We start from the raw sequence: 26,517 nt of genomic DNA, 5'->3' as shown, positions 1-26,517 counted from the left end.
TCGCATTCCTTGCTTTCCAAATAGACCAAAAACGACTCCCGGGATAAACTTCCAAATCAATGAATTCAACCTCAAACTCCCCCACGAATTAAATAAGGAAGGAGGGTCCTGTGGTAGCACAATAGACAAGTCCCAGAAGCTTGCCAGTTTATTCCATAGTTCCCAAACTACAAAACACGAAATGAATAAGTGTTGCACAGTTTCCTCATGTTCCTTGCAAAAAGGACAGAGTACATCTTCTTCTAAGGACATTCCTCTTTTAACTAACTCCATTTTAACTGCAACCTTCTGATGAGCTAACTGCCATAGGAAGGCTTCTACGCGAGGCGGAGACAAACCCAACCACACCCCTTTTGACCACAACTCAATACCCCCAACTTCCTTACCAAGAGCTTTCCTGCACGATTTCACTGAGAATAACCCATCACCACTTGCTGACCAAGAGAGAAAATCTTCAACCGAATCAGTGAGTTTTATTTCCTTTAATTTCATCATCAGATCCAACCATTGTTCCAATTCCCAATCAAACAATTCCTCCTAGTATTAATGTTCCACTGCCAACCATTCAACTCAAAGCTTCCGAAATCAGCAACCCTACCCCATTTGTTAGTTGATAGTGCAAAATTCTAGGGAAAAGAATTTTAAGGGAACCCCATCCACCCATGGATCAGTCCAAAAGATATGGACTTACCATTGCCTACTTGCAACTTCGAAAAAGATCTAAGACACTCACCCGCCGAATCATTCTTCAAAAATTATTAGCAATACTTCTCAAATTCCAAGAAGATTTTGGAGAAATGACCTTACTAATAGACATAGTATTACTACTAATATTATGCTTACTACATAGCACTTTTTTCCAGATGGAATCCTTTTCATTTGCGAACTTCCACACCCATTTCCCCAATAATGCCCGATTAGAAATATTCAAGTCAAGAACCCCAAGGCCACCACTGTTCATTGGTTTGCAAACTGTATCCCAACTAACCCAGTGGATCTTCCTTTTTTCCACACTGTCACCCCATAAAAATCTGGCCATTAAGGAGTTTAATTTATTCCCAACTTTGCAAGGCATTTTAAAGAAAGATAGGAAAAATGTTGGCAGTGAAGTCAACACTGACTTTAATAGAACTGTCCTGCCAGCCAAGGACAGAGAAGAAGCTTTCCACCCCGCTAGTTTTGAATTGAAATTTTTAAGGACAGGATCCCATAAAGCTTCAGAATTCTTCTTAGCACCGATTGGAAGACCCAAATAATCTACGGGAAAACGATCAACAGAGCAGCCCACTTCCACTGCCCAGTCTGATAAATATCCTCATCAACGTTGACACCATACAGTTTACTCTTCTTTAAGTTTAGATGCAACCCCGCCATAATACTGAAAATCCTCAGCACCCTTTTGACATTTTTAATCTGAGTAAGTGAAGCTTGGCAAAAATGATGAGATCGTCGGCAAATTGAAGATGAGATAACCGAAGTGAATCCACAGAATTCCCAATCACAAAACCTTGGAAAAGTCCTTTATCAACTGCTTTGTCTAGCATCAAATGCAGCAACTCACCTACAATATTAAATAAGAGCGGAGAGAGACTACAACCTTGTCTTAGTCCTTTAGCCATAGTAAACTCTTCCGAAGGGGAACCGTTCACCAGAACCGAAACCGAAGCAGAGGAGATACACTGTGAGATCCACGAACACCATCTTGTACCAAAGCCCATCTCCTTCATTGCTCTGTTCAAAATCGGCCATTCAACAGAATCATATGCTCTGCGAAAGTCAACTTTGAAAACAACCCCTTGTAGACCTTGTTTTCTCCAATAATCGATCCCTTCATTTGCAACAAATGCACAATCCAACAATTGTCTCCCTGGTATAAACGCAAACTGGAAAGGGCTAATAATGTCACCAACACAGCTGCTAAGTCTCTTGGATAGAACTTTTGATAGGATCTTATACAAACTTCCTACAAGGCTAATTGGTCGATAGTCTTCAACACTTTCCGGATTTAAAATTTTCGGAATTAGGGTAATAAAGGCGTGATTTACTCCATGCTCCCACATCCTTCCGAAATAAAAATCGTTGAAAAATTCCAGTACTTGCTCCTTTAAAACTGGCCAGCATTTCTTGAAGAAACCCATTGTAAAGCCATCCGGACCAGGAGATTTAGAACTGTCCGAGGATGCTATAGCTTGCCAAACTTCCTGTTCTGAAAACTTCTCCTCTATTTTTGTAGATTGTTCCCTTGACAGTTTAGAAAAATCCAGAAATAAGTTCTCCACTTCCATTGTAGAAATGGAATTAAAAGCTGTCTTAAAAAAAATCAGAAATGTGAGTCTTGATCAGAGACGGGTCTGAAACTACAGTCCCATTAATCTTCAGACTAGTAATTGCATTTCTCCTGTTTCTGTTTAGTGCACACAAGTGGAAAAATCTAGTATTTCTGTCCCCTCCTTTGATCCATCTCGTTCTTGCTCTTTGAAACCAAACGCTTTCTTCAATCCTGTACAACCTCCAGAGATTCGATCTAGACTGCTTCACCTGTTCCCACTCTTGCGGAGAAAGATTGCTACCTTGTGCCTTCAATTCTACCTCATTAATTCGCCCTTCTAAAGTTTCGATAGAGTCTGAAATCCCATTAAATTTCCTGCTTGACCAGTTTCTGATTGACTTTTTAGTTCCCTGTAAAATACTGAGGATACCCCTTCTATTATTCCTTTCCATCAAGTCAACCATTGAAGATTTAACCAAATCCTCGAAGCCTTCTTCCTCTAGTAAATAATTGTAAAATCTGAATGGTTTAGGACCCCAGTCTACATACGAATCCTCCAATGACACCGGATTATGATCTGATATGGACCTAGGCAGTAGCCTTTGAACTACGTTCGGACAGCAGGTCAAAAAATTACCAGAAATTAAGAACCTGTCAAGCCTAACCCAGGTTGATTCTTCCCTGTTGTTACACCAAGTAAAAGTTCCCCCCACCAACGGAAGATCAATTAGATTGGTTTGCTGCAGAAAATTCCTAAATATATCAACAGAATGCCAGTTTTGAGACCTTCCCATCTTCTCGTCCGGATCAAGATATGTATTAAAGTCCCCCCCAATACAAAGTAGATTCGATTGGGCTGAAACAAACTCCAGTAATTCCCTGTAAAAATTCATCCTTTTCAGATTCAGTGGAGGGACCATAAATATTAATAATCACACACTCCTCAACAACATTCTTAAACTTCCCAAATATTGCAATGATCCTGCTACTTAGGTAACTACTGGACACTTTAAATTCATTATCATTCCACATTACCAGCAAACCCCCTGCAGACCCAACAGCTGGAGAAAAGATACATCCCTCGAGAAGACAACCCCCTACCCTTCTCCTTAGTGCCATAGAACAGTTTTCTAGCTTTGTTTCTTGAATAAGTAAAATGCTCGGCTTATTTTTCCTGACTAATTTAGCTACAGCTCTTGTTTTTTCCTTCTTCCCCAACCCCCTTATGTTCCACGAAATAATATTAATGTTACTCATAAATATAACAAATATCCCAAGAAATTCAACTCAAAAAAGCACAATAGCACACCCCCTTATTTCAACAATTCCTACTATCCCCCAATCCTTCCTCAAGATCAATAATTTTATCTAAAAACTCCTTCTTGCCTTCTTTAAATGAGATCCCCAACAACTTACTAACCTCCCACGTAGCCACCGCTTCTTCCAAAAACATCGAAAAGGAGGGAGAAGAAACTGTGTGTAAACTAGCCACCTCCAAAGCTTCCCTAGTCAAAATCCTTCTCTGTCGCCTACTCTCTTTCCTTATAACTGCTCTAGACTGGCAATCTGATCGAGGCACTACCCTGCTCCCTGAATGCTGGTCCAAGTCTCCTACTACACTTTTAAAAGGACCTCCTTCCTCATCGTCGCTAATTATTCCATCTTCCTCTAAAGTTGGGAGCGGTTGGGTGGTCAATAAAGGATTGGAAGCTTTTCTATTATGGTGCAGTACCTCAGCTGGCCGCAACAGCTCTTCTTCTATCTTTGGATCATACCAGAATTTTCTATCTTTTGATCTTCTATATACTCTATTACAAGTTCCTCTATACCCTCTTCCCACCGGAACACTCGTCAAAGCCAAACTTCTGGACAAAATAAACCAACGGACTCCAGCTCCTCTGACCATTAGGAAACGTCCCCTTTCGTACTTCCATTGGTTGAGTTCCAACAGTTTTAATTGAAACATCAGCCTTTTCCTCCTCCACTCCTTTTGCGTTCGTAACCTCATTGTCCAAGGCCACTACATCCTTTATCGATTCTTCATTTGACTTGATCCATTCCCTGTTTAATTGGGGAATAAATCTGCTTTTGGACCCTTCGGCAATCCATTTCAGATTATACGCAGGCCCTGGAGGACATATAATCTTCATGCTTGATTCAGAAATAAAGCTGTTACAATCTTGGGCTTGAGAGTCTAGGCCCAATTCTTCCCTTAGACCAAGTCCAGCATGCTCCCCAGCAGGATATTTTCCTTTTCCCGCAAATCTGACAACCCAACGTCTAAAATATTCATATTTGACTTTTTTGGTAAAAGCTGCTCCCCAACCCCCTTTTGCAACCTACTCCTCTGCTCCTGATCCTGCCAGTTATCTTTCTTCAGCATAGAGTCTTCAGAAGACTTAAAATTTTCAACTTGTTCCAAAGTCAGACGGCGGCCGCACTCTTCCTCGGGAAAATGATTTTCACTGTACCCGTAATTTGAATTTTCACCATCAATCCCCCCGGAAAACTCCTCCGGTTTTAAAAATACCGATCCCAGTATGGCTTTGACCTTGAAAGATCTGCCGTAAGACCCTATTGTGACCATTTCAGGGACATCAAACGGACTGGCGACCCTGATCAAAACTCTTGCTGACGATAAATCTGACCTATTCTTTGAAGAATCCAAGATGCCAATGAACTTTCCCCATTTCTGCACAAGTTTCTCCAAGAACTCTACATTCCAGCATAATAACGGTAATCCCATCAATTCCACGAGACAGAACGCCAATGGAACTCCTTCCTCGTTTAGCAATGGCTCCAGCCAATCAAACCAATAACAGATCTCCTCCTGTTTTCTTGCCCATGTGACAGAGTAGTCTTCAATCGATTTAAAGGTTACAACACAAGCATTCCATGCATAGCCCCATCTCGCTATTTTTACCTGAATTCCTTCACTTGCCAAAGCTTTTTGAACAAATTCTTGCTCGAAGGAATGCTTGATTACCCCTGTTAAAGACCTTTTCACCCAAGTCGAATCCTCCGAGGAGATATGCATCTCCCAGACATTCCTTATCCCATTAGCAGCCTTCGTTATCCTTTTACCATCCTCCTTATTGACATTTCCGCAATCCTCTCTATTGGTCGTTTCCACCACCTCTTTGTATGATCTACTGTCCCTCAGGTTTCTCAAAGATCCAGCTTGCTTCTCACCATTTGTTTTCTCCGCCCTTATTGGGATTGGCCCATCCCTCGTAGATCTGCCTTCAGTAACTTCTCTATTCCTGTTGTTCTGATATTTTTCTAACCCGACTGAAACTTTTTTTCCCATCGATCCAAGTTCCGTTAACACCCTGAATAGCCCTCCTCCTCCCTTCCTCACTTGCAAACTGGACAAACGCGAAAGTGTAATTCTTGTATTTCGGTTTCTGAGTAAAATTTGGAATGAAAATCCTCACAACTTGATCATAATGCTGAAATATTTCCCTTAATTCACCTCTTGTAACCCTCTTGCTAAGATTATCAACGAAAATCGTCCATTTCTCCCCCACAATAAACTGACCATTCGCTCCTTCTCTCTCTAAGTTTTTGACTCTCTCACTCATATTTTCCTCTCACTCATTCAATATTTTCTAACCCCCTTATTTATCTAAAAGGACCTCAATTCAACTTGACTTCTATATGCATAGAAAAATCATCACCGGATGAAGAATTTCGCCAAAGATATTCCAACACCATGGTGTCAATATCGATATTGAAATCCGAATAAAAGTCACAAACGACCAGAGACTCCATTACTTTGGATAACCCAACAAACCAATCAGCTTATACGTCTTTGGAACTTCCAAAACTCTTCAATGCAACAGATAAAGGCAATGAAGACCCCAATCTCCAAATGAGTGCCAAGAATGCAAACACCAACTCCACAAAACAAATGTTACCCCAATGTCCATCAACTAAAGGAACCGATTGCTTCCTCTAAAAGTACAATTCCCAAATTACTTCTTCCTCAGAGCTTTGGATTAATACCCAATACGATGCCCAATTATAATGTTATCCTAGCTTCCTTTATCAAAATATATATCGTCTCACTTTCATGACAGAAACGGAAAGCTACATGACTTATTCATGAATTCTCGACTCGCAAACCACTACTGCACTTGACATCCGCATTCAAAGGCACTATCTTGGATCCTCCTTCCCTGGACTCAATCTTAACCATAACACCTTGATAACATACTGCATCCCACAATACAACAAAGAATGGATTATGAACTCAACCACAAATCATGAACACCAACAAACAGCAAGAAAGCAGGACTACAACGCATCAAACAAAACAAAAACTCCCTACTCAACAATACACCTGCAACATAGATGGAATAGCTCGAGCCTCTTCAATTGATCCCAACTACGAAACTAAATACCCTTAAGCATCGTACCCTCTATCAAATACAAGGGAATGGGCACCTACCTTCAAGAGAACTAGCAATAACAACATAGACCACTGCTTGCAATCCATGATTTCATCTCAAGTCCTTCCTAAAAGTCAAGCCTGCCTCCTCAATATCAGCTCCTCTAACTCATCACCGATTATTTGGATCCCTAAACTTTTTCCCAAAGCCAAAGTTTCCTTAGCTTCTTTATACGCAGCCAACCATCTTTCTTTTAAATCGGAATCAGATAACGACCTTCCTGACAACTCTGAAGAGTCCAGATCTTTTATCTTCAACTTGTGCCTTTTAATCGCTCGATCCCCTTTTGCTTCTACTAGGAACCGACAGAACTTGATCTTGCAGTTTCAATAGAGATCCATACCTTTTTGATTTTACCCAACTGCTTTAATTCTGGAAAGAGATCACCTAAAACTGCCTTCTCAATATCAACTTTGCTAGTTCCCGCCGACTTCGAAAATACTGGATGATTTTGTTCAGGCCTTACACTCAACAACTCATCATATTCTGAAACCCAAGTATTATTCCCATGGCCTTGTCCATTATTAAGATCCTCTCCCGCCAGTACCTCAAAGCCCATATCCTTAATGTCCTTAAGAATCCTCGATTTGTAAAGATCAGCTATTTCTTTTTCATTATCAGCCGGACCCACAAATTTGTATTTGTCTATAGTCTCAACTGAACCTGCAACCCAATTTAAAATCTCCCCAGCCGCTCGCTCCTTCTAGAAACTGCACGTGATCCATATCATCATTATTTGCAGAAGAAACTGTACCTCTACCCACATTGAGCCCATTGCCTCTAATTTTCAATGCACTATTCCCATCATTCTTGCATGCTTCCCGATCGATATCACAGAGCTCCTCATTAAATATTTTCTCCTTTAGAGAAGTAACACCCTCGTCGTTCTTTTTTCGACGACAAGATCACCATATTCTTCTCGGAATAGCTCCCCAATGAGGTCTGGGTAGAATCTGACCCATTCGACCTCCCTTCTACACATGATTTTTGAATCTGAACATCACTACCTTTTCTCTGCGACACTGAATTAAAAGCAGCCTCCTCCGCTGAATTTCCACCTTCATCGCCGGTCGAAGAAGAGCCCACAGGAGACGAACCCCTTGAATGAGCGCCCTCCTTGACAATAACAATATTCTCTTCCACAGCCACCCTCTTCTTTGAATTTACACACCCGAAGGACTGTAAACTTGAACTATCTATCAGACCAAATTCCCTGACTCGCACACCAAATTTAGAATTCCCCACCGAAATATCCGCGACCAATTCAATCTTCGCTTTTTGAGCAGTGGATATCAACACCGATACTTTCTCGCAGTCCACTTGATGAATGGGGTTCTCACCAAAAGCTTCATAATCCCCCCACAGTTCAGCAAGCTTTCTCAAGTTAGTTCCATTCCAGCAATGCAGTGTAATACCTGAGAAACGTTACCCTTTTCTCAATTTTATAATCCTCTGTCCACAACACTACTTCCACAAAGATTTATCTCAATTATGACCAATGCATGTCTTCAAGGGTTAAACACAGGTCTTCATCCTCGATGGTAAGCAAGAAAGCCTTCCCCCCTAAACGCTGCACTTTTATCTCGCTCAACCCCCATTTTTGCAATCTGTCTATTATACTCCCAACACTACACACTGTGGCCATAACCCCCACAAGGCATTTCCTCAGCTTCAACACTTCACCTTCATCAACGTGACCAATGATAGATTTACGACCTACACCTTGCTGATTAGATAAGTCACCATAACTTCTTTCTACAACCGATGTCATATCCTTCTTAAACCTCCATTCCATGTTCTACCTAGCACCTTGCCTAAAAAACCCTTTTTCTTGTATCTTGCCAAGCCCGTTGCAATCTTGCTACCGAATAATGTCAGTCCATTCAACTTCTAGATCAACCTCTCAGCTTCTTCCTTACAACCTACTCTCACAAAAGCAAATCTCGTGCCACCCCTACTCCTTCTGTTTGATATGAACACACTAAGAGCTCGACCATATCGACCTACCACTTGCCATAAAACTTTCCAATGTAGTCCTTCCAGTAACCTGTCCACGAACAGAGTAGTTTCTTCGACCATTTCTTTCAACGCCACTCCCCACTTTAGAATAACATATTTGCATGGAATTTACAGGACTTTGTGATGGGTCCCACTGTGCTAATACTAGTAATGAGTAGGGATAGGACGATCTTCAAAGCTTTGAATCCTGTTTGATGATCTCTGCCTTCCAAGCATCCATCTGAAGGAACCAAATCGTGATCCTGATCCTGAATCCGATGGTCCACCGTCCTTTTCCTCTTGGGCAGCATTATGGGACGCATGCTCCTCTATCGGAGGAGCCGTTGGTCGAACCCTATCGACTGACTCGACATCCTCCGCCTGAAACATCGACTCAGCCACGGTGCGACATACGGGACACGTCGTATGTGACCCAAGCCACGTATCTATACATACACTGCACGTGAAATAAGTGGTTACAATTCGGTAAAAGCCTAATAATGGACTCCTCCGAGATGTTCCCCAGACAAACCGAGCATTCTTTCGGCTCATTGACCTGACCAGCGTATGTGAACATCGGCAATGAAGCTATAACCAAAGGGTCGAGCCCCGTTTTGGGTGATTCGACGATGCGAATTTCATCGACAGGTGCAATTTGATCGGTTCTCGAACCGTAAAGTTCAGCTTGACGTCTAAGAAGATACCTTGCATAGAGATGAAGTAAGATCATGAGCATCACCACTCCGACCAATGATCCCACCGCCGCCAACATGATCCTGCGGGTGACACGGAAGGTCCGATCATCATCATCATCTTCCGAACCCATAGTTTTGGCTTAGTTTCTCATCAGCGGAACCTTATTATATATCAGTTTATCGGAGAACGAACCGTCTTTGTTTTTAGGTTTTGCTCAGTGTGAAATGCAAGAAACGTTTCCCCTTAAAAGAACACATAAATTTCAAAGCAAGATAGCCACGGGTTCAACACTTTTCAATTTCATCCGTATCTTGAGTTTGACTTTACAACTGCTGATATTGCCTACAAATTAATTATTCTTTGTGATTTGTCCATATAATAATGTCATAAATGACTCATTAAAGGGTGTTAGCTACTAATAAATTAAGAGATATTCAATGGCATAAGATAAAATTTTTCCAAGGATTTGGTGTAAATTTTTCTAATGCCGCTTGTTTTACGTAACTCATTAGATATGTTGACATTAGGTTCTATATAAAGACAAAGATATTATAGATTTTTATACTATGACCATCATTTGAAATGGTAAAGTCCTAACTTGAGCTACAACTTCCCTTTTTCCCCTATGACGATTTTCTCTTGTATTTCCATTCTCATATTATGGTTTTTATATTTAATGGAAGTCCTTTAATGGTGCAATTAGTGGGTCTTCGAATTAAATAAAAATATTAGATTGACTAAATTCCAGGAAGTATAAGTAATAATTATCAAGTTTCGTTATCATTGTCAATCGGGTCCCGTAGCTCAGTTGGTTAGAGCGTTGGTCTTATGAGCCGAAGGTCGCGGGTTCGAGCCCCGCCGGGACCAAGGGTTTTCCCTCCTCTCTCTTCTGTTGCGTGTTCTTGCTCCGCAGGGACCATTTTGTTTTTCTCTCGTTTTCGGCCCATAGACCACGCAAATCAAACCCCACATCATCAACGATGAAAGCGCAAAACTGTAAACCCCATTTACCATTTCAAAGGTCCGATCTACCATTTATTTTATCCAATAAAACAAGTGGTTGGTATTCCACAAAGACTCACCTGAAAGTAAAACCCCAAAAAACAAAATTACATGTAGAACAAAAACCCTCATCCATTTTGCTTCCAATCTCCCCCAATTCGACACTGTTGAACAATGATTAATGGCCACAACCTGGTTTCATCAGACAATTCCAACACTTAGATATTCCATTGCAACAACACTCTCACCCACTAAGACAACCTCTCCCAGCTCTTCATTATCGGTTGTTGAGCCCTCAAAAACACGTTTAATATGATTCCTCTTTGTTTTATTTCCTTGGGACCAAGAAGGAATGGGGAAATGGTTGTAATATTGTAAACAAGAAAGGAGAAAAGCTGGTGCTGGGCCATGGCAATCCATATTCCACAACAACCCTTGTCTTATTTCCTTCTTCTTTACTACAACATCTACTGTTGTTGTCACCACCTTTCTCTCTCTCAAGTCTTTGCTTTCAGTGCTTGCCTTCATCTAAAAGTATCTCTTTTTTTCTTTGCTTTGACGGCTTTGTTGGTATGTCCATTTGTAATCCATGTTTTTTGGTTTGTTTTCTTATTGATTCTGCTCTTTTTTTTTTTGGGGAAAAATTGTCATTTTGGATATCCAGGATTGATAGGGATGGCCGGGATCTGGGGTCTTTACGTTAGTAGTATTTGTTGAATAGAATCAGAGGAAGAAACAATTTTTTCCCTCTAAAAATCTGATGTTTATGGGATTTTTTGTTCTCTGCTCCTCCATTTTTATGATTGATACAACTGTCTTGTTTTTGTTATTCAAATAGATGGGTTGACTTTGTTGGGTACCTACTTGTTCATTTGTGAAAAGAAGCTTGGCTGGTTAGGTCAGTTAATCACTTTCATGAACAAATGTTCCAACTTTCAAATCAATCAGTGTCCATAGCTCTAAAAAAATCTGAACTTCCAAAACATTCTGGCATGTTCGTACATTAGACTGAGTTATTTGTGTTCCTGTTGTTTCTGCTTATATTTGCATACTGTCCGTTTGATTTTCAGTTGGATAGAGAGATTTGCTATCAGCATGGGTTCTGGAAATGTGTTGAAGACAATTATAAAGATAGTGAAAGATGACAGCTCAAAGCAAGTGAAGGTACATATCGTTTACCAGCTTTCAGAAGTTTTTGTTTAACAATCATAAACTAAGCTATGCAACGTTCTCTGCTATCAGGTTATAAATAAAATCTGAGTTTGCTTCTCGAATAATTCATTTGCAGTTTGAATCTTTTGGATTAATGTCATCCGAAGTGCCAAATGTTTTGGAAAGCATATTCTTATGTACCATTGGAATGACAAGTTTTGAAGCTTAGTTACTTTTATATCTCGCAGACGTCGAGCTCCTATTCAGCCATTTGTGTTACTTCTAGCACCTTCCCTGATACCATTTGCTATATTCGGTTTATCATATCATTGATTTGTGTTATCTGGGCTTACGGCTAGTGTTGGATTTGGTTGTAATTTAAAATGTTTTAGTACTTTTTTGGAGGATCATACTTCTATATCTATGTCTGAATGTAATGGCACCTGTGTTGGACATGGATATGTTAGGAACAATAAAGGGAGTAGATAACACTGCTTTATTGTGGCCTTGTAATTGGTCTTATTTGTCTGGTGCAGGGATCTTCAGCTTCTACAAAATCCAAGGGCTCCAAATGTAAGAAACGCCAGCGAAAAACAAGGTTTATTAGTAGAGATGCCAATGCTCTTGGTATACCTATTGAGGATTTAGCAGCAATTCGGATTCAGACTGCATTCTGGGCTTATAGGGTATGTCGATTTTGTTAAAGATACGATACAGACAGATATGAAAGAATATCTCCAAAACTTATTAATTAATATTGCTTAATACAAGAAGTATATATAGAGTACTTAGCTCACTAACTAATGCTAACAACTTATACAGCTGTACAACAGTATTTTAACTACACAACTAACTCAAAACTACCTACTCCGTAACAGATTTGCACATTCTATAAAATAAATCACAATATGCCTGCACATGTAGCAGTTACTCTTCTATATGTATGTATCCTATGCTTGCATAATTGTCTTACCGGAATTCCTCACAGAACATTCAAAAACCTCTTCCAGTTGTAACCGTTGCCTGTTATCGTTAGAGAATAGAATGTTGGTGATATGTGAGGTATTGCTGAAGAGATTTACCTGCCTTTTAGTAAATTTTAGTGCATCTCGGTACTGGCTATGTTTTGTTTACGAGTTTAAACAGTGGGGATCTATTGAATTTCATGTTTGACCCCTTTTAAGATCATGGCCGAGTCGCCGAGTTAATGAACAGGACAAAAGAAAATAGAAGCAATATAGGCTCATGGTATTTGCTAATTAATCGATGTCATTACAATGTGCTTATCTCCTTTGTTTCTGAATTCCTGTTATATGTTGATAATGGAAGTGTGTCTTTGGTTCTCTCTCTCTCTTTTAATTCACTTGCAGATATAACTATAAGATTATGTTCACTACAAACTTTGTAGAATGGTTTAATAATTTTTTTCCTCGTGATGCTGGCTAGAAAAACTTTACGTCAATTGAAAGGTACAGTAAGATTACAGACTAAAACCCAAACGCATTCCATCAAAAAGCAGCTACAACAACATTAGATTATCTACATTTCTGGAGCAACATACAGACTCAGATAAGAGCTCGTCGAATGTGTATGGTAACTGAAGGCCATCGTAGACAGAAGAAAATAGCTAATCAACTAAAGCTTGAGGCAAAAATGCACGAGCTGGATGTTAGATCAAGAGCCCTGGCTCATGAGAACTTGCATGGACTATGATTTTGACAGCATGCTTCGTTAATGCTATCATCTGTCAGCTGACCATTTTCTGATTGAGTCTTTTGTTCAAATCTGTTAATCCTAAATCACAAGAAATCAATCATCTTAAACGTATACTGGAATACAATTAATGAAGGTTTAAATCTATGATGGCCTAGAATTTTGACTGCAATGATTTATTTGTCTATTTTTTTCCTAATTCTCTTTAGTTGTTGCTTATATTATTTCTGATTTTTATTTGCATCACATTTCTTGCATGCTAGCTTTATGTATCTGTATCTTAGGGGCTATTTCCTTCTTCAGCTTTCGCGAAGGATCATATAGAGACCTCGATTTGTGTAATATTTGCAAGCTCATAATTTTCCTGAGGCTGGCATTTTTCACTTTTCTTTCTCTGTTGCTTAATCTTAAATGGATGACAGGTAGAATGGTCTGGTGGCCCAGACACAAAGGAAGAAATTCTGACAAAGATACAGACGAAAGAAGCAGCAGCTGTTAAGCGGGAACGAACCATGGCATATGCCTTCTCCCATCAGGTATGCGATCCATAGAGGTTGTATTTTATTTATTTATTTGTGAAAGTTATGCTAACAGTCAGTATGGGATATGCATTGTTTGCAATGGAGGGCTCCCAAATCTATCAATAATGGGATCAGCAGTTATAAACTTGCTAATGCTAATTGGGGTTGGAGTTGGGTGGAACGATGGATTGCTGTTTGGCCATGGGAAAGGTGGCTCCCTACTCCGTCGGTGACACCTAAATCGACCCCTAAGAAACCTCAGAACAAACAGACAGGCAAGGCAGGTAAAAACTCAGATTCGCCGAAGCCAAAAGCATCCCTTTCAGCTAAACCCCCACTGTCCAATGGGAAGGGAACTGTGAAGCCTAGGAGGTTGTCTTACCCTGGTGCTGAGAAACCGGCTGCACGTCGAGAGAACACTGAAGCTGAAAAGCTAAAGCATCGAAAAAGAAGAGAGAACCACTTAGCTGCAAGCTAAATATATAGCTCGAATGTCGATTCAGTTTCATAAGTGAGCACATTTGTTTTCTTTTAGTTGGGTGTGGAAAGGTACATATATTTATACTATGCTTTTGCTTCTAGGCCCTTTGTAGATAATAATAGCAAGAAAGTATGCTTTGTATGAGAACAGAAATGGTGATTCTTTCTATTTGTTATTTTTGTTTTATTGCCTTTGAACTTCTGTTTGGCACATGCATAATGGAAAGGGACACTATATTTTGTAGTGATGTAATTATTTTTTACATAAATCTCAGTATTTTTTCGAAGTTGAATCGAGTTGGACCCTATCGGGAATTGCCGTGCCAGCCTTTTTCTTTAGTTGAGCTGCCCCATAATGGATATTGGATAACTCCAGCACTACCTCAAAGATGCAATCTATAATTGACAGCTTAGAACCAAATAATTAATTGAAGCTTTATTATATAATCAACAACCAGCTTCCTTTAGGCCCCTTGCTATCATTAGCCCCGTCCATTTCTAGCTCCACAAATGGAGTAAAGGCTACTAAACCATAAAGGAAGTTCATTTAAAAATTCTGGTTCAAAAAGAAAAAGGGGTAATTATTTAGCTCCTTTCCCTCTGCATACAAATTTGTACGGTACAGAATTTGGCTCCATTCTCTTCTCCATTCATGGCTTCATCAACTTCTTTTCTGAATAGCGGGTCACCTTCATTCCCATCGCAGAGACTCTTAGCTTTGGATCAGCAGCTGCGTCATTACAAGGCACCAACGAGTTCCTTGGATGACAACGTCGAACAAATGATCCAGGAAGCAGCCGGAGAAGTTGTCCAGAACCCGGAAATGTTTAGACCCAAAAGAGCAGCTGTTTTGATATGTCTCTTTGAAGGAGATGACGGGGATTTACGTGTCATACTAACCAAAAGAGCTTTAAGAATGTCTACTCATTCAGGTCAGTTTGAATTTGTGTACTAGATTTGAGTTGTAGTAAAATGGTTTTATCGTGTACTTTGTTTCAGGGGAAGTTTCATTGCCAGGTGGGAAAGCAGAGGAAGGGGACAAGGACGACGACGATACAGCCACTAGAGAAGCTAAAGAAGAAATTGGATTGGACCCTTCACTTGTTAATGTTGTTACTGTTCTTGAATCATTTTTGTCCAAGGTATTGAAATATTTATCTTATACCTGCAATTCACATTGTATTCTGCTTTGGCTTTCAACTATTTGCAGATTAATGGTTTTCTGTGCAGCATCTTCTTAGAGTTGTTCCTGTTATTGGCATACTTCACGACCGAAAAGCATTCAAGCCTAAGCCGAATCCCGCTGAAGTGGATGATGTGTTCGATGCTCCACTGGAGATGTTCATTAAGGTTTTTCTCTTCATCTCGTCCTGGTACTGTACTTGTTTTCACCCTATCTAAAACAGTGTATGATTTGTTTGGTTCAGGATGAAAATCGAATCGCAGAAGAGAGGGAAATGATGGGAGAGAAGTATCTTCTTCACTTCTTTGACTATGAAACCGAGGATAAGAAGTATTTAATATGGGGTTTAACTGCTCGTATTCTGATACGAGCTGCTTCGGTGGTCTACCAGCGACCACCGGATTTCCCGGAACAGAGTCCCAAGTACAAATTTCTTAGAGATGGGAACAAAGTTACTGTTATGCATTGAATAAAGTTGCATTGTAATGCAAATCTATGTAATACACGTCCAAATGGGACATATATTGAAAAGTAATAATCCAGCAGAAAATCTAAACAAGAGTTCATTCAAAGCAGTATTTCCTTCATTTTGCTCTTCTTTCACATGATTAGATTAGACCAAGACTCTACGTTGATCTGAATGTCTCTTAATGTTAGATTAGGAACATAGCAAAACAATTTGGAAGCAGCTAAAGATGATGTCTAGAAAAGGGCTTTAGTATGCATCTCTCACCCGAAAACCTCGTAGAATTTCTCTATGACAAGTAAACCAGAGTCGATAGACTCCAAAGGATCCTTGCGAAGACGGTGTCTTAAGCAGTTGGGGATGACGGTGGCGATATCTTCTGCGGTGACTTTCTCTCTTCCCTTAAGAGCTGCAAGAGCTTTTGCAGCTCGGTTAGTGACAATATCTCCTCTCAATCCATCAACATTCAGCTCAGCACAAACCTTGGAAATTTTAACCTTTAGATCCTGATCGATCTGAACAGAAGAAAGATTGCTTCTAGCTGAAGCAATCTGCTGTTGGAGCTTCTCTTGCTCTGCCTTGTACGATTCACGGAATTCTTTTGGGTTTTTATCGAACCGGGCTCTCTCCTCCACAATCTTCACTCTAAGCTCAGCATCCCTCACTGTCCCGACTTGAGCATGCATTCCGAATCGATCAAGAAGCTGTGGTCGAAGCTCACCCTCCTCTGGATTACCCGATCCAATCAGAATAAACCGTGCAGGGTGTGAGATCGAAATGCCTTCCCTCTCAACTGTGTTCCATCCCGACGCAGCAGAATCCAACAGAACATCCACCAAGTGGTCATCCAAAAGATTAACTTCATCGACATAAAGAATCCCCCGATTAGCTTTAGCTAGAAGCCCAGGCTCAAATGCCTTGACACCCTCGGTGAGGGCTTTCTCAATATCAATGGTTCCACAGACCCTATCTTCGGTAGCACCTAATGGCAAATCGACCATGTTGATTTTAGTCATTGTAATAGCCAGCTCCTCTCCTTTTGTGACCTTTTCTCTGACTTCTATGCCCATCGCTTCTGGATCTTCGGGGTCCGAGTTATAAGGGTCACCGAAGACTACCCTGATTTCGGGTAGTAAATCGACCAAGGACCTAACAGTTGTGGACTTGCCAGTTCCCCTATCACCCATTATCATGACACCACCAATCTTGGGATCAATCACATTCAACAAGAGACACAGTTTCATCTCATCTTGTCCTACTATAGCAGCAAAAGGATATACTGGTCTCTGACTCTCTTTAGCAGCAATCTTCCGAGCCTTCATTCACATAAATTCAAAAGCTATTATTATCTATATCCACCTGTTCTTCAAATACCCAATTCGCAAGATGCCATAGAAACGGGGAAAAAAAACATTTTCTTCAAAATAAAACAGCCAATTAGTTACCTGTTCAACTGGGTTAACTTCAGTGGCAACATTAGTTGCTGCAAAATGAAATCGAGGCATACCGTTTCTTCCTTGAATCCCAATCCCTCCGTACAGTTTCCTCCCATAACCCTGGCCTGTACCACCATAACAAAGCTGTACAATCTTAGTCCATGGAAAATACCCAAAGTCTAATACACTGATAAAAGCAAAGTACATGGTGGGATTGACTGGATAGAGAATTGTACCTGGGTTGATGGAGATGGAGGGAAAAGCAGGCTTTGATGAAGGAGAAACGAGAGACCGAGAAGCTAAGATTGCAGTTGAGGTTCCAAGTACGGAGGCCATAGACGCCTGCAACTGTGGTTTTGTCTTCTTTGACGAAGAGTGTTGTGCGTCTGCCTGTTACAGCGTTGTGCAATTTGTTTGAGTCGTGGAGCGTGACTTGTTTCTTACTGGTTTTTTTGGTTGCGGATAAGAAGATAGGTTTTCATTCTTTCGTTGCCTTAGTTTTTTGTCATATTGTTAAAATAAAAATAAAATCAATTTTTTTAAAAGAGTTAATTATTATATATGACTTCAATTTTGATTTTAAATCGGCATCTCGTAATCACAAAAAATTTAATTGAATAAGGTGAAATCTCATCTTAAAATACAAGACAAGAAATCTTAATCACTTGTCGTATATAAAAATTCATCTTAAATTATATTCTAAAATAAGGTAAATGAAATTTGATTGAATAAAAAAATTAAATTATTAACTTATAATGATTGATATTTATATATCTCCTAATTAAATTGCAAATTATCCAACTAATCATACAGCAAATTACTAACTATTGTAACTAATTCATACTTCAACATATTAGATAAACAGCCAAAATTTATGCTTCCGCCGGATGTTCCACGTTGGGATGAATCTTTAGTGCGCCAAATCTTTCTACCTGCTGATGCTGATCAAGTGTTGCGATGTTCAATAGCCCCGATTCATTCTGATGTTTTGATTTGGAGCGGGCATTCATCGGGGTTCTATTCCACTCGGTCGGGTTATGCCTGGTTAATGCAGCCACTTCATTCGACTAATCACTCATCTAGTTTATGGCTCTCTCTCTCTCTCGTCTTCAAACGTTGCCCAAGGTAAAAATATTTTGTTGGCGCCTAGCTCATGAGGCTCTCCCAGTTGGCCATCGTCTACTTTCTGCTGGGATTGGAGATGGAAGCTGCTGTCTTTGTGGGGCTGTTGATGAAACGGTTTTACATGCTATCCGTGACTGCCCCGATGCTTATTCTGCATTGTGCTCTGCTGGCTTTTCCCTGTTCCTTCTACGGTTACCTGCACAATCGTGTCTCCACTGGTTAGTCACTATGATGAATGCTCTTAACGCTTCCCGGTTTGCCTCTCTTCTTGTGTTGCTTTATTCAGTGTGGCATCGACGGAATGTGTATTTTCATGATCATAAGCTTTTACCAATCTGGTTTATTGTGCCTGATAGCCGAAGTCTTCAAGATGCCTATCTTAATGCTGTGGGTAAAGTTATCTCTTCACCCATACAGATTAATGCTGTGTGGTGTAACTTGTAAGCCACCGCCGGGAGTGTTCAAGGTCAATGTTGACGGCGCTTGCTTTGCCAACCAATCTGCTTATGGGGGGGTGGTTATCCGTGATAATGAAGGTATGATCGTTGCTGGCTGCACTCGGGTTTTGACAGCATTTGGAGATCCCGCCATTACAGAGGCTGCTGCTCTAACTGCAGGTATTCGGCTTACTATTGATTTACGACTACCACATGTTGAGGTCGAAAGTGATGCTCTTAATATTGTCCGTCAACTGCTTCAGCACTCAACGGATATCTCTGTGGTCAATTACCATCTGAAGGAGGCCAGATCGCTCCTTGCTCGTGCTCCTCATATCCGGGTGTCACATGTTCGGCGTTCGGCAAATTTGGTCGCTGATCACCTTGCATCTTGGGCTGCTACCTCTGCTGCTTCCATTGATTTCACTTATGATTATCCATACTGTGTTTCTAATGCTGTAATTCAGGATGCTATTTCTGGTTAATAAATGGGCAGCTTTTCTTTTCAAAAAAAAAGTTTCAAGCCTTTGAAAAAAGAAAAAAAAAAGCTTGAAGAATGATTCCGCCTCCAACCTTCCCTCCATTTAAAAATATTCCCAAACTCTAAAACCATTATTTTCCTGATTCAACCCACCAAAATTCCCTCCATGAAACCAAAGCTTGCAGAACATGTAAAAATCCCAAAACTGCTTTGAAGTTTTAATTGAAAATCTTTCACTCCCCCCTCTCCAAAATCCACCATTACTTATCTCTCCTCTTCACCTCTCCACACTCACTCCCATCCTCCTCCTCCTCTCTAACAATCAAAAATCAAATGGGTTTTCTCTCCCTTAGAAAAAAGACAACAAGGAGAATATCCCTCCTTTCTCCCCCAGTAAGCCTACGTTTGTTCTCACAAAACCTTCACCCTCCAACACTCCGAAAAGGAGGTTAAGGAAACCCCTTCATGACATTACCAATCTCATTCTCCCATAAATCTGTTCAACTCAGGTTCAATCCGATACGACAATTCCTGTTTCTTCCCAAACTTTGGTTTCTCAACCCAAATCTCGAAAGAGAAGAGCTGGAAACGAGGTGGGACCAATTTGCAAGAAGACTACTTTGGTGTACATATGTTCCGATAGCTCAAACATCAGATTCATATATTTTACTAGGGTGTTAACTACTCAATCAAGCTGATTGAGGGTTCATTTTTATTTTCTTGTACGAGTGCCTGGCTCTAAATCATACATCATACCCAAATATGCTATAATATGTCTGGAACTCAAATTGAAATCATACCTTTTGTATCATACTACCGAGCAAAAATATGATTGGACTTTCTCCTTTTTCATGTTTTCGAACCTGCTAAGTGATTGGATTGATCATGTAAAATAGGCCTAATGAAATTTTAGGATATGGGTGCTTTGGATTTTGTAAGATTTATTAAATCCGATCAATTAGAAGTGATAAATATATTTTGATCGGATCATTTGAATCATGGATTCAAATCTATATTACATATACAGACTTAGAGTATATACATATACACGTCATTGGATCATTATTTAAGTTAAAATTATAAATATTTAATTTGTAATGTTGAGTTCAGGTTATTTGAATTTATAATTTTGATTATTTTTTAAGTTGAATTGTTGTAAGTTTAATATTTTAAATTTTAATTCTATTCAAAAATAAGAATTTTAATTTTAATTATTTTAGATTCATATTTTTTTGGTTTAATCATTGGTTTTTGATTTATTAATCTATTGATTCAGATAAGATATTGTATAAACCTATTCTAAGGTAATCTTTTTAACCAATTTTTTTTTTTCATTTACAACTTCAAGATTCGAATCTCTGACATTGTTTAAAGGATCTCGTGTCTTATCTAATTAGACTAATTGGTTGTTGGTAGATTTAGATTTCTTTTAGAATTGAATTTATTTAATTCAAGTCTATCTGTGTTTGATTATTAATTTTTTTTATTAAATCAAGTTTAAATTCGGATAGATTGAATTGAGAATCTTTACATTAGGATCAAAATAATGATTTGGTTTCACTATGATTTGGTTATCAACCTATGAGTGGGAGAGTTTATTCTTGATCGTTTTCTTGGCACACTATACAGGTGAAGCACTCAATAATGTAAACAAACAATAGATGGTGTCGTAAGCATAGTCACTTTGATAGTGGATTTCACATATGCTCCAACCTTGCAATAAAGATATATATAGGTATGTTAAAATGATCCTTTTAGTCACTAAGCTTTTAAAAGTTTATAAAATAATTATTAGATTTATTAAATTATTATACAATAATCATTAAAATTTATCGAACTATTACAAAATAATCATTGTGACGTTATAACAAGTGTAAAGTTCGATAGATTTAATGATTATTTCATAACAGTTTAATAAAACTTGATAACAACTTCATAATAATTTGATAAATTTAATGGTTGTTTTATCATTTTTAAAAGTCAAATAACTACAATAATTATTTGAATATGGTTCATTTAGCTCTAGTAAATTTTACCCTGAAAACATTGGATGACTCAAACTTTGGTCTACCGAAGACAAAATAAACGATCAGGAGAGTCGGTTGTTTAGTTTTCTACACTTCCGTCTTTAGGAGAACTCGAGAAGACGTGACTCTTCCATGCTCGAAGGTGGATAACGAGAAAAAGGAAGTTAAAGTTGAGGAATGCAAGTCAGCTCTATTAAATGCTTAAAAATTATATTATTAGTATATATACTTACACTAAATGTTTATGTATCCGCCATCAAAGTCATCTAATGCTGAAAATTGTGTGCATCAACTACACTTTTATGATGATAATGTCATGCTTTTTGAGCCTATATGCACTGAATATTCACAGCTTGGACCCCTTACAAGTCTTTTGAGTATCTAAAACGGTTGGAAGAAAATGGGTAGCCGGCGATTTCTTGCATGTTTGATACTGATAATGTACTCAGTTTCAATGCCAGAATGTCGCCTTCTTAATCCCAACATTGATGTGGTAAATCCAAAAAGGCCTCTTCGATTGTTGTCCCTTGCCACTAGTTCAGGGAAGGTGTATCAGTTCGATGCAGAGATCAGAGAAGAGTCCGGAACAGAAAACATCTACGAGTCGAAACGCCGAAGTCCCGGTGGTCCAGATCCGAGACATCACTGATTTCAACATTATCAGCAGTCGTTTTCATAAGAGTTATATGTAGTTATCGGCAAAATGCAAATAAAATTGCTATCAGAACTGTGTATTTGTAAGACATTTGTATCTGATCCATTGTGCATCTTCTTTGATTTTCATATGGCATTTGAAAGACAACTGATAGATGATAGCTGGTAGTTGATTCCAGTAGCTAATTTAATCAACTGATTTGATTAGTTGATTTGAGAAACTGATTTGATTAACTGTTTATATAGAAGTGTTTGATAAAATTTAGCTGATAGCTGATATGGATAAAATGACAAAGAAGGGTATGATATATTTAGTTGTTAAGTACATATATATTTTACAATATTTTAATCTTTATTGTGGTGAAATTATTCAGATAAAATACTTTTGACAAGGAATTAAAAAATTCTTTAACAAAATTAGTAAATATTTTTGAAAAATTTGAATATATTTTTTAAATTTAATATTTATAAATATTAACCTTGTGAGATTGATACATACTATTAACTTTGTATAAAATATCAACACTATATGTTTTTTTACTTTCATGTTTTGCTGTATTTTCTTAACTAAAATATATTTGAGAATCTGCAACTAAAAATAGAATAATAAAATAAAATTTCACTAAAATATATTAGGATGAAAGCTTTTTCTTTAGATTAGGTTTTATGGAAAAGATGTAATTATGGGTAAAAAATAAGGTCAAATATGTCATTTAACATCTTATTTTGCTAACAACTCTTTCAAACCGCTGGATTTTCCAATGTTTTCATTTTCATCTTATTTTGCACAATAATCTCTTTTAAAAAAAAAAGTGTTAACCAAACACTAAAAATAAAGTGTTTGAATGCCAATGAGCTATTTATGCTCAAATAAACTAAAAACTCTTTAAAAAGTTGTTTACCAAACCAAACACCCCCATATTGTTTTTGATGTCTATGGTGTGTCGGATGATTCAGAGAAATGGATACTCTTCAAATCTTAGTAAACTCTTTAAACCAAGCTCAATTAATTTACAACCCTAACCGAAACACATATAAATCTTATTATTCTCTTTGGATGGTCATCTCCTCAAAGATTTGTCACATTAAAGTATGATTCCATGTACCAACAATAGTATATACAGTAGAATGAGACACTAGTATCTTAAGTAATGTCAAAGACTCAAATCATGGTGTTGTGAATAGAAAAAAATTAATTTGGAAGAATTGTTCCATATAGGCCTCTGCAGTAATCAATCATCCTATAATAGGCTTTTGCAGTACCCATTCATCCCATAATAGGTTTTTATAATACTCGATCTGGATTAATCAATAAATAGATTAAATATCAAAGGTTAAAAAAATCATGGGAATAAGGGTAAACATTCTATATGCAATACACATATATAATGTAAAAAATTCTATAAAAAACATATATCATAGAGGGATTTGACTCAAATTTTAAAATAAATCAATTAATTACTAAAAGATATTACAACTCAACTTTTTTTTGAATTTTTTTTCAAGTCGAGCTAATGAAATTACGAGTCGAATCAATTTTTGTTAACGTTGAATAAAGTTTGAACAATTTATTTATGTTTTTAAATCGAATTGAGCTTTACTCATCCTACTTTAAGCTTACCCCAAATAACATTACACCATATAGTGGTGGTTTTTCCCCTCGGTTTACATATAAACTCAGTTTGTGTTGTATAAGATTCAAAAGCAGATGCAGTTGCCATCAATAATTTGGCTATTCTTTATCATGAATCTGAGGCTACAATAGCAGCAGGAAACCACTTGAAACCAGAAAGAGATGTTAATTACTGCAGATATATAGTAAAATATTCAGTGATAATCAACCCTTTTAAATCTTGAACCACTGACGAAATGCCTTAAGTGGGTCACCAGGGTCAATATCAGCAAAAAGTGGGAGATCAACTTCTAGCATTTCAAGGCTTAAACCTCCCTCATTTAGCTTCTTCAACACTTCCTCGAACACAACCTTGTTGCCCTCCTGGCTCAGGTGCAAGCCATCACTGCAGTTCCACAAACAGCATGTATATCAGTCACAGAATATGTTGCTTCGATAATTTATGAATTTTCTTTATTTTCGATTGATAATATGATTTTGATCCTTAAAATTTTTAAATTTAATCCTAACATAAAATCATGTATCCGTACTCGATGACGAGATGTTAACGTTAGATATACCTAAGATAAGCTTTATGCCACTCAGGATACTGCTGCATCCTGGTCCAAAGATCCACCACAGGGATAGCACATTCCACAGCAGTTTCAACACATGCCTTTGCAAAACACCCAGCAGATTCGTTTGTCCTCTCGGGCAAACCCAATGGATTCTCAACGTAAGGATGCCTGCAAGCATCAATGCAGGAAATTCATTTTCTTTTAAAGACAACGTGCAATGTACAATGCAGGTTAAGCGGATCAATATAAATACCTAATTCGTGCATCTTCGTCAACCGGAGGAGGAGTAATTAGGAGAATGAGAGCCTTTGGCCACCGATTCTAGACACCAAAACAGAAAGCGAAAGATCATGAAAGAGGCAAAATATGAGTAGGACCGGCATATACATCAACGATAAGAAAATGTATTTGAAATAACAAACTCATAAAGCTAAGTAGTAAACAATAACAGGGAAAACTGGGCCTTACAAAACTAATATTTATCACTCTATCTATTGCCTTTAGGGATGAGTATTCGATCCACTCGAGTAAAATTATTTTGAACTAGTGAAGTTGATGAGTTCATTTAGAATTTAAACTTTTATTTTAAAATTTCCTAGAGTTAGTCGAGTTGTTTGAGTTTCTATTTAAATTTATAAATTAATGGCACTAATAGATTCTAATGTAAATGTCTTTCTATAACCATATATGAGATTCATATATATATATTTCTTCATATTTTTTCACATGTAATATACATATATCATGCTGAATTAAGAAAATCGACTCGAATTTAAAAATCAATCTACCAATTATTAAAAACTTAAGTTATTCGAATCATATTTTATAACTCAAATTCTATCTAAATCTTTTAATTAAATTTGTAAAATTACGAATAGAGTAAATTTTTTAATGTCAAGTAAAAAAATTCAAGCTTTTTTTAGTGGAATCTAAATTTACTCTTATCTAATTGCATTTTAGATATTGACAGGCCAACCTCTCCCACAAAAACGATGACGAAATGCTCAACTGACAACCTAAAACCAAAGTCCACGCCCGACCATAACCTAAATTATCATCCTAATAATCAAATCATAGGGAAAGAGAACATAGACAAAAACAAAGAAGTTACACAGGTCGGCCCCTTGTAGTTTGTCTCTTCGTCTACGTAAGAGTTACTTGAAAAGCAGTGACTTTTGACCATTTGAGTTAACGTGCTTAATGTGTTTACCAAACTTCATTACGGGGAGCCGGAAGGGGGGTGGGGATTTTGTAACCTTGAGAGAGGAGACGATGGAGTGCAGGTTCTGCTTATACTCTTCAACTGGCACGTGTTGAAAAGCACCATATCTATCGGGGAGGCAAGCATCGTTAGCTCCGAAGAACACGGTCACCGCGAGCGGCGATGCACCACCGCTTTCGGCCGCAGGAAAAACCCTATCAAGTACCTTCAACGCCCACCTTGTGTTGTACCCACTGTATCCTCTCAGCACCACGTCAAGCTGTAAACCAAAAATGAAAAAACCCACATAAGAAATCATTAATATCATCCAACCGAACCCATCAAACGATTTCAGTAATATCATCAAATGACGTTTCTCAACTGATAATCAATATGTATATATATACATACCCTGCGAGAGAAATGGTTGGCGAGAGAAGCGCCCCAGCCGCCTTCATCGAAGGAGAACTCCGTGATTGAGTCTCCAAAAAGATAGATTTTTGGCCTCATGTTTGAGAGCAAAAACAATGAACAAAATGAGTCTCGCACTGTGAGATCTGAGAAAGAACCAAAGAGTGCATAAAGGAGAAAGTTCACCACCAACTCTGAATTGGGTTCAATCTGTTACCAAAAAAGAAGAATAAGAAGAGGGAAGAGGGAAGAGGAAAAGGCTGGGATCCATTAAATACTCACCAGCTTTTAGTTGAAACCCAAAAAGACTGAAGTCCGGAATTAAAATCTGATACGACTGCCTTTTGGGACTTGATATTAAATTTTGTTCTGTTGTTGTGATATGTATAGAATGGTGCAAGTCTATAAATGTAGGTTCACTGATGGTCTATCTAGTGTCCATCAGTTTCTGTAGCAGATTTAATGGCACTTTCTTTTTGGTGGGGGAACTGATAATTATGCTGGGCCAACCATGCCTCACACCATAAGCATAACGCTTATTTAGATGAATAATCATAAAAAATTATTTTCATAAAATTATTTTTAATAAGGTTCTTTTCTATTGGATTAAAATAAATTGAT

At 38.3% G+C, this 26,517-nt stretch overlaps 5 protein-coding genes, 1 non-coding gene and 1 pseudogene across 7 annotated transcripts; 3 read left to right on the top strand and 4 right to left on the bottom strand.

The window, feature by feature from the left end:
- Window positions 1–2,310: 2,310 nt before the first annotated feature.
- Window positions 2,311–3,388, bottom strand: LOC120214620. Its single transcript, XM_039212470.1, has 2 exons — window positions 3,137–3,388; window positions 2,311–3,009 (listed from the first exon to the last, which is right to left on the bottom strand). Exons 1-2 carry the CDS (start codon window positions 3,386–3,388, stop codon window positions 2,311–2,313), a joined length of 951 nt encoding a protein of 316 aa, XP_039068401.1.
- Window positions 3,389–8,860: 5,472 nt separating this feature from the next.
- Window positions 8,861–9,561, bottom strand: LOC120214616 (annotated as a pseudogene).
- A 649-nt stretch (window positions 9,562–10,210) lies between these two features.
- On the top strand, window positions 10,211–10,284 carry TRNAI-UAU. Its single transcript has one exon. It is a non-coding gene; the product is annotated as a tRNA-Ile (tRNA).
- A 270-nt stretch (window positions 10,285–10,554) lies between these two features.
- LOC120214614 (protein IQ-DOMAIN 1-like) lies at window positions 10,555–14,538 on the top strand. Its single transcript, XM_039212466.1, has 5 exons — window positions 10,555–10,989; window positions 11,468–11,583; window positions 12,108–12,257; window positions 13,707–13,820; window positions 13,906–14,538. Exons 2-5 carry the CDS (start codon window positions 11,515–11,517, stop codon window positions 14,281–14,283), a joined length of 711 nt encoding a protein of 236 aa, XP_039068397.1. The 5' UTR covers window positions 10,555–10,989; window positions 11,468–11,514; the 3' UTR covers window positions 14,284–14,538.
- A 384-nt stretch (window positions 14,539–14,922) lies between these two features.
- On the top strand, window positions 14,923–16,024 carry LOC120214613 (nudix hydrolase 15, mitochondrial-like). Its single transcript, XM_039212464.1, has 4 exons — window positions 14,923–15,217; window positions 15,285–15,427; window positions 15,516–15,635; window positions 15,713–16,024. Exons 1-4 carry the CDS (start codon window positions 14,938–14,940, stop codon window positions 15,935–15,937), a joined length of 768 nt encoding a protein of 255 aa, XP_039068395.1. The 5' UTR covers window positions 14,923–14,937; the 3' UTR covers window positions 15,938–16,024.
- Window positions 16,009–17,825, bottom strand: LOC120214612 (magnesium-chelatase subunit ChlI, chloroplastic-like). Its single transcript, XM_039212463.1, has 3 exons — window positions 17,607–17,825; window positions 17,380–17,495; window positions 16,009–17,250 (listed from the first exon to the last, which is right to left on the bottom strand). Exons 1-3 carry the CDS (start codon window positions 17,704–17,706, stop codon window positions 16,198–16,200), a joined length of 1,269 nt encoding a protein of 422 aa, XP_039068394.1. The 5' UTR covers window positions 17,707–17,825; the 3' UTR covers window positions 16,009–16,197.
- A 6,008-nt stretch (window positions 17,826–23,833) lies between these two features.
- On the bottom strand, window positions 23,834–26,263 carry LOC120214611 (GDSL esterase/lipase At5g45920-like). Of its 2 annotated transcripts, none has more exons than XM_039212461.1 (6): window positions 26,179–26,263; window positions 25,897–26,106; window positions 25,541–25,765; window positions 24,538–24,605; window positions 24,288–24,452; window positions 23,834–24,112 (listed from the first exon to the last, which is right to left on the bottom strand). In XM_039212461.1, exons 2-6 carry the CDS (start codon window positions 25,993–25,995, stop codon window positions 23,941–23,943), a joined length of 729 nt encoding a protein of 242 aa, XP_039068392.1. In that variant the 5' UTR covers window positions 25,996–26,106; window positions 26,179–26,263; the 3' UTR covers window positions 23,834–23,940. The 2 variants fall into 2 exon arrangements, with proteins under 2 accessions (XP_039068392.1, XP_039068393.1); XM_039212462.1 differs by having other exon boundaries at window positions 25,897–26,042; window positions 26,179–26,253.
- Between the last annotated feature and the right edge of the window lie 254 nt (window positions 26,264–26,517).

The sequence above is a fragment of the Hibiscus syriacus genome, unplaced genomic scaffold, assembly GCF_006381635.1.
Source record: "Hibiscus syriacus cultivar Baekdansim isolate YM2019G1 unplaced genomic scaffold, ASM638163v2 tig00110078_pilon, whole genome shotgun sequence".
NCBI lineage: Eukaryota > Viridiplantae > Streptophyta > Magnoliopsida > Malvales > Malvaceae > Hibiscus > Hibiscus syriacus.
This window is presented reverse-complemented; position numbering and strand designations above follow the sequence as displayed.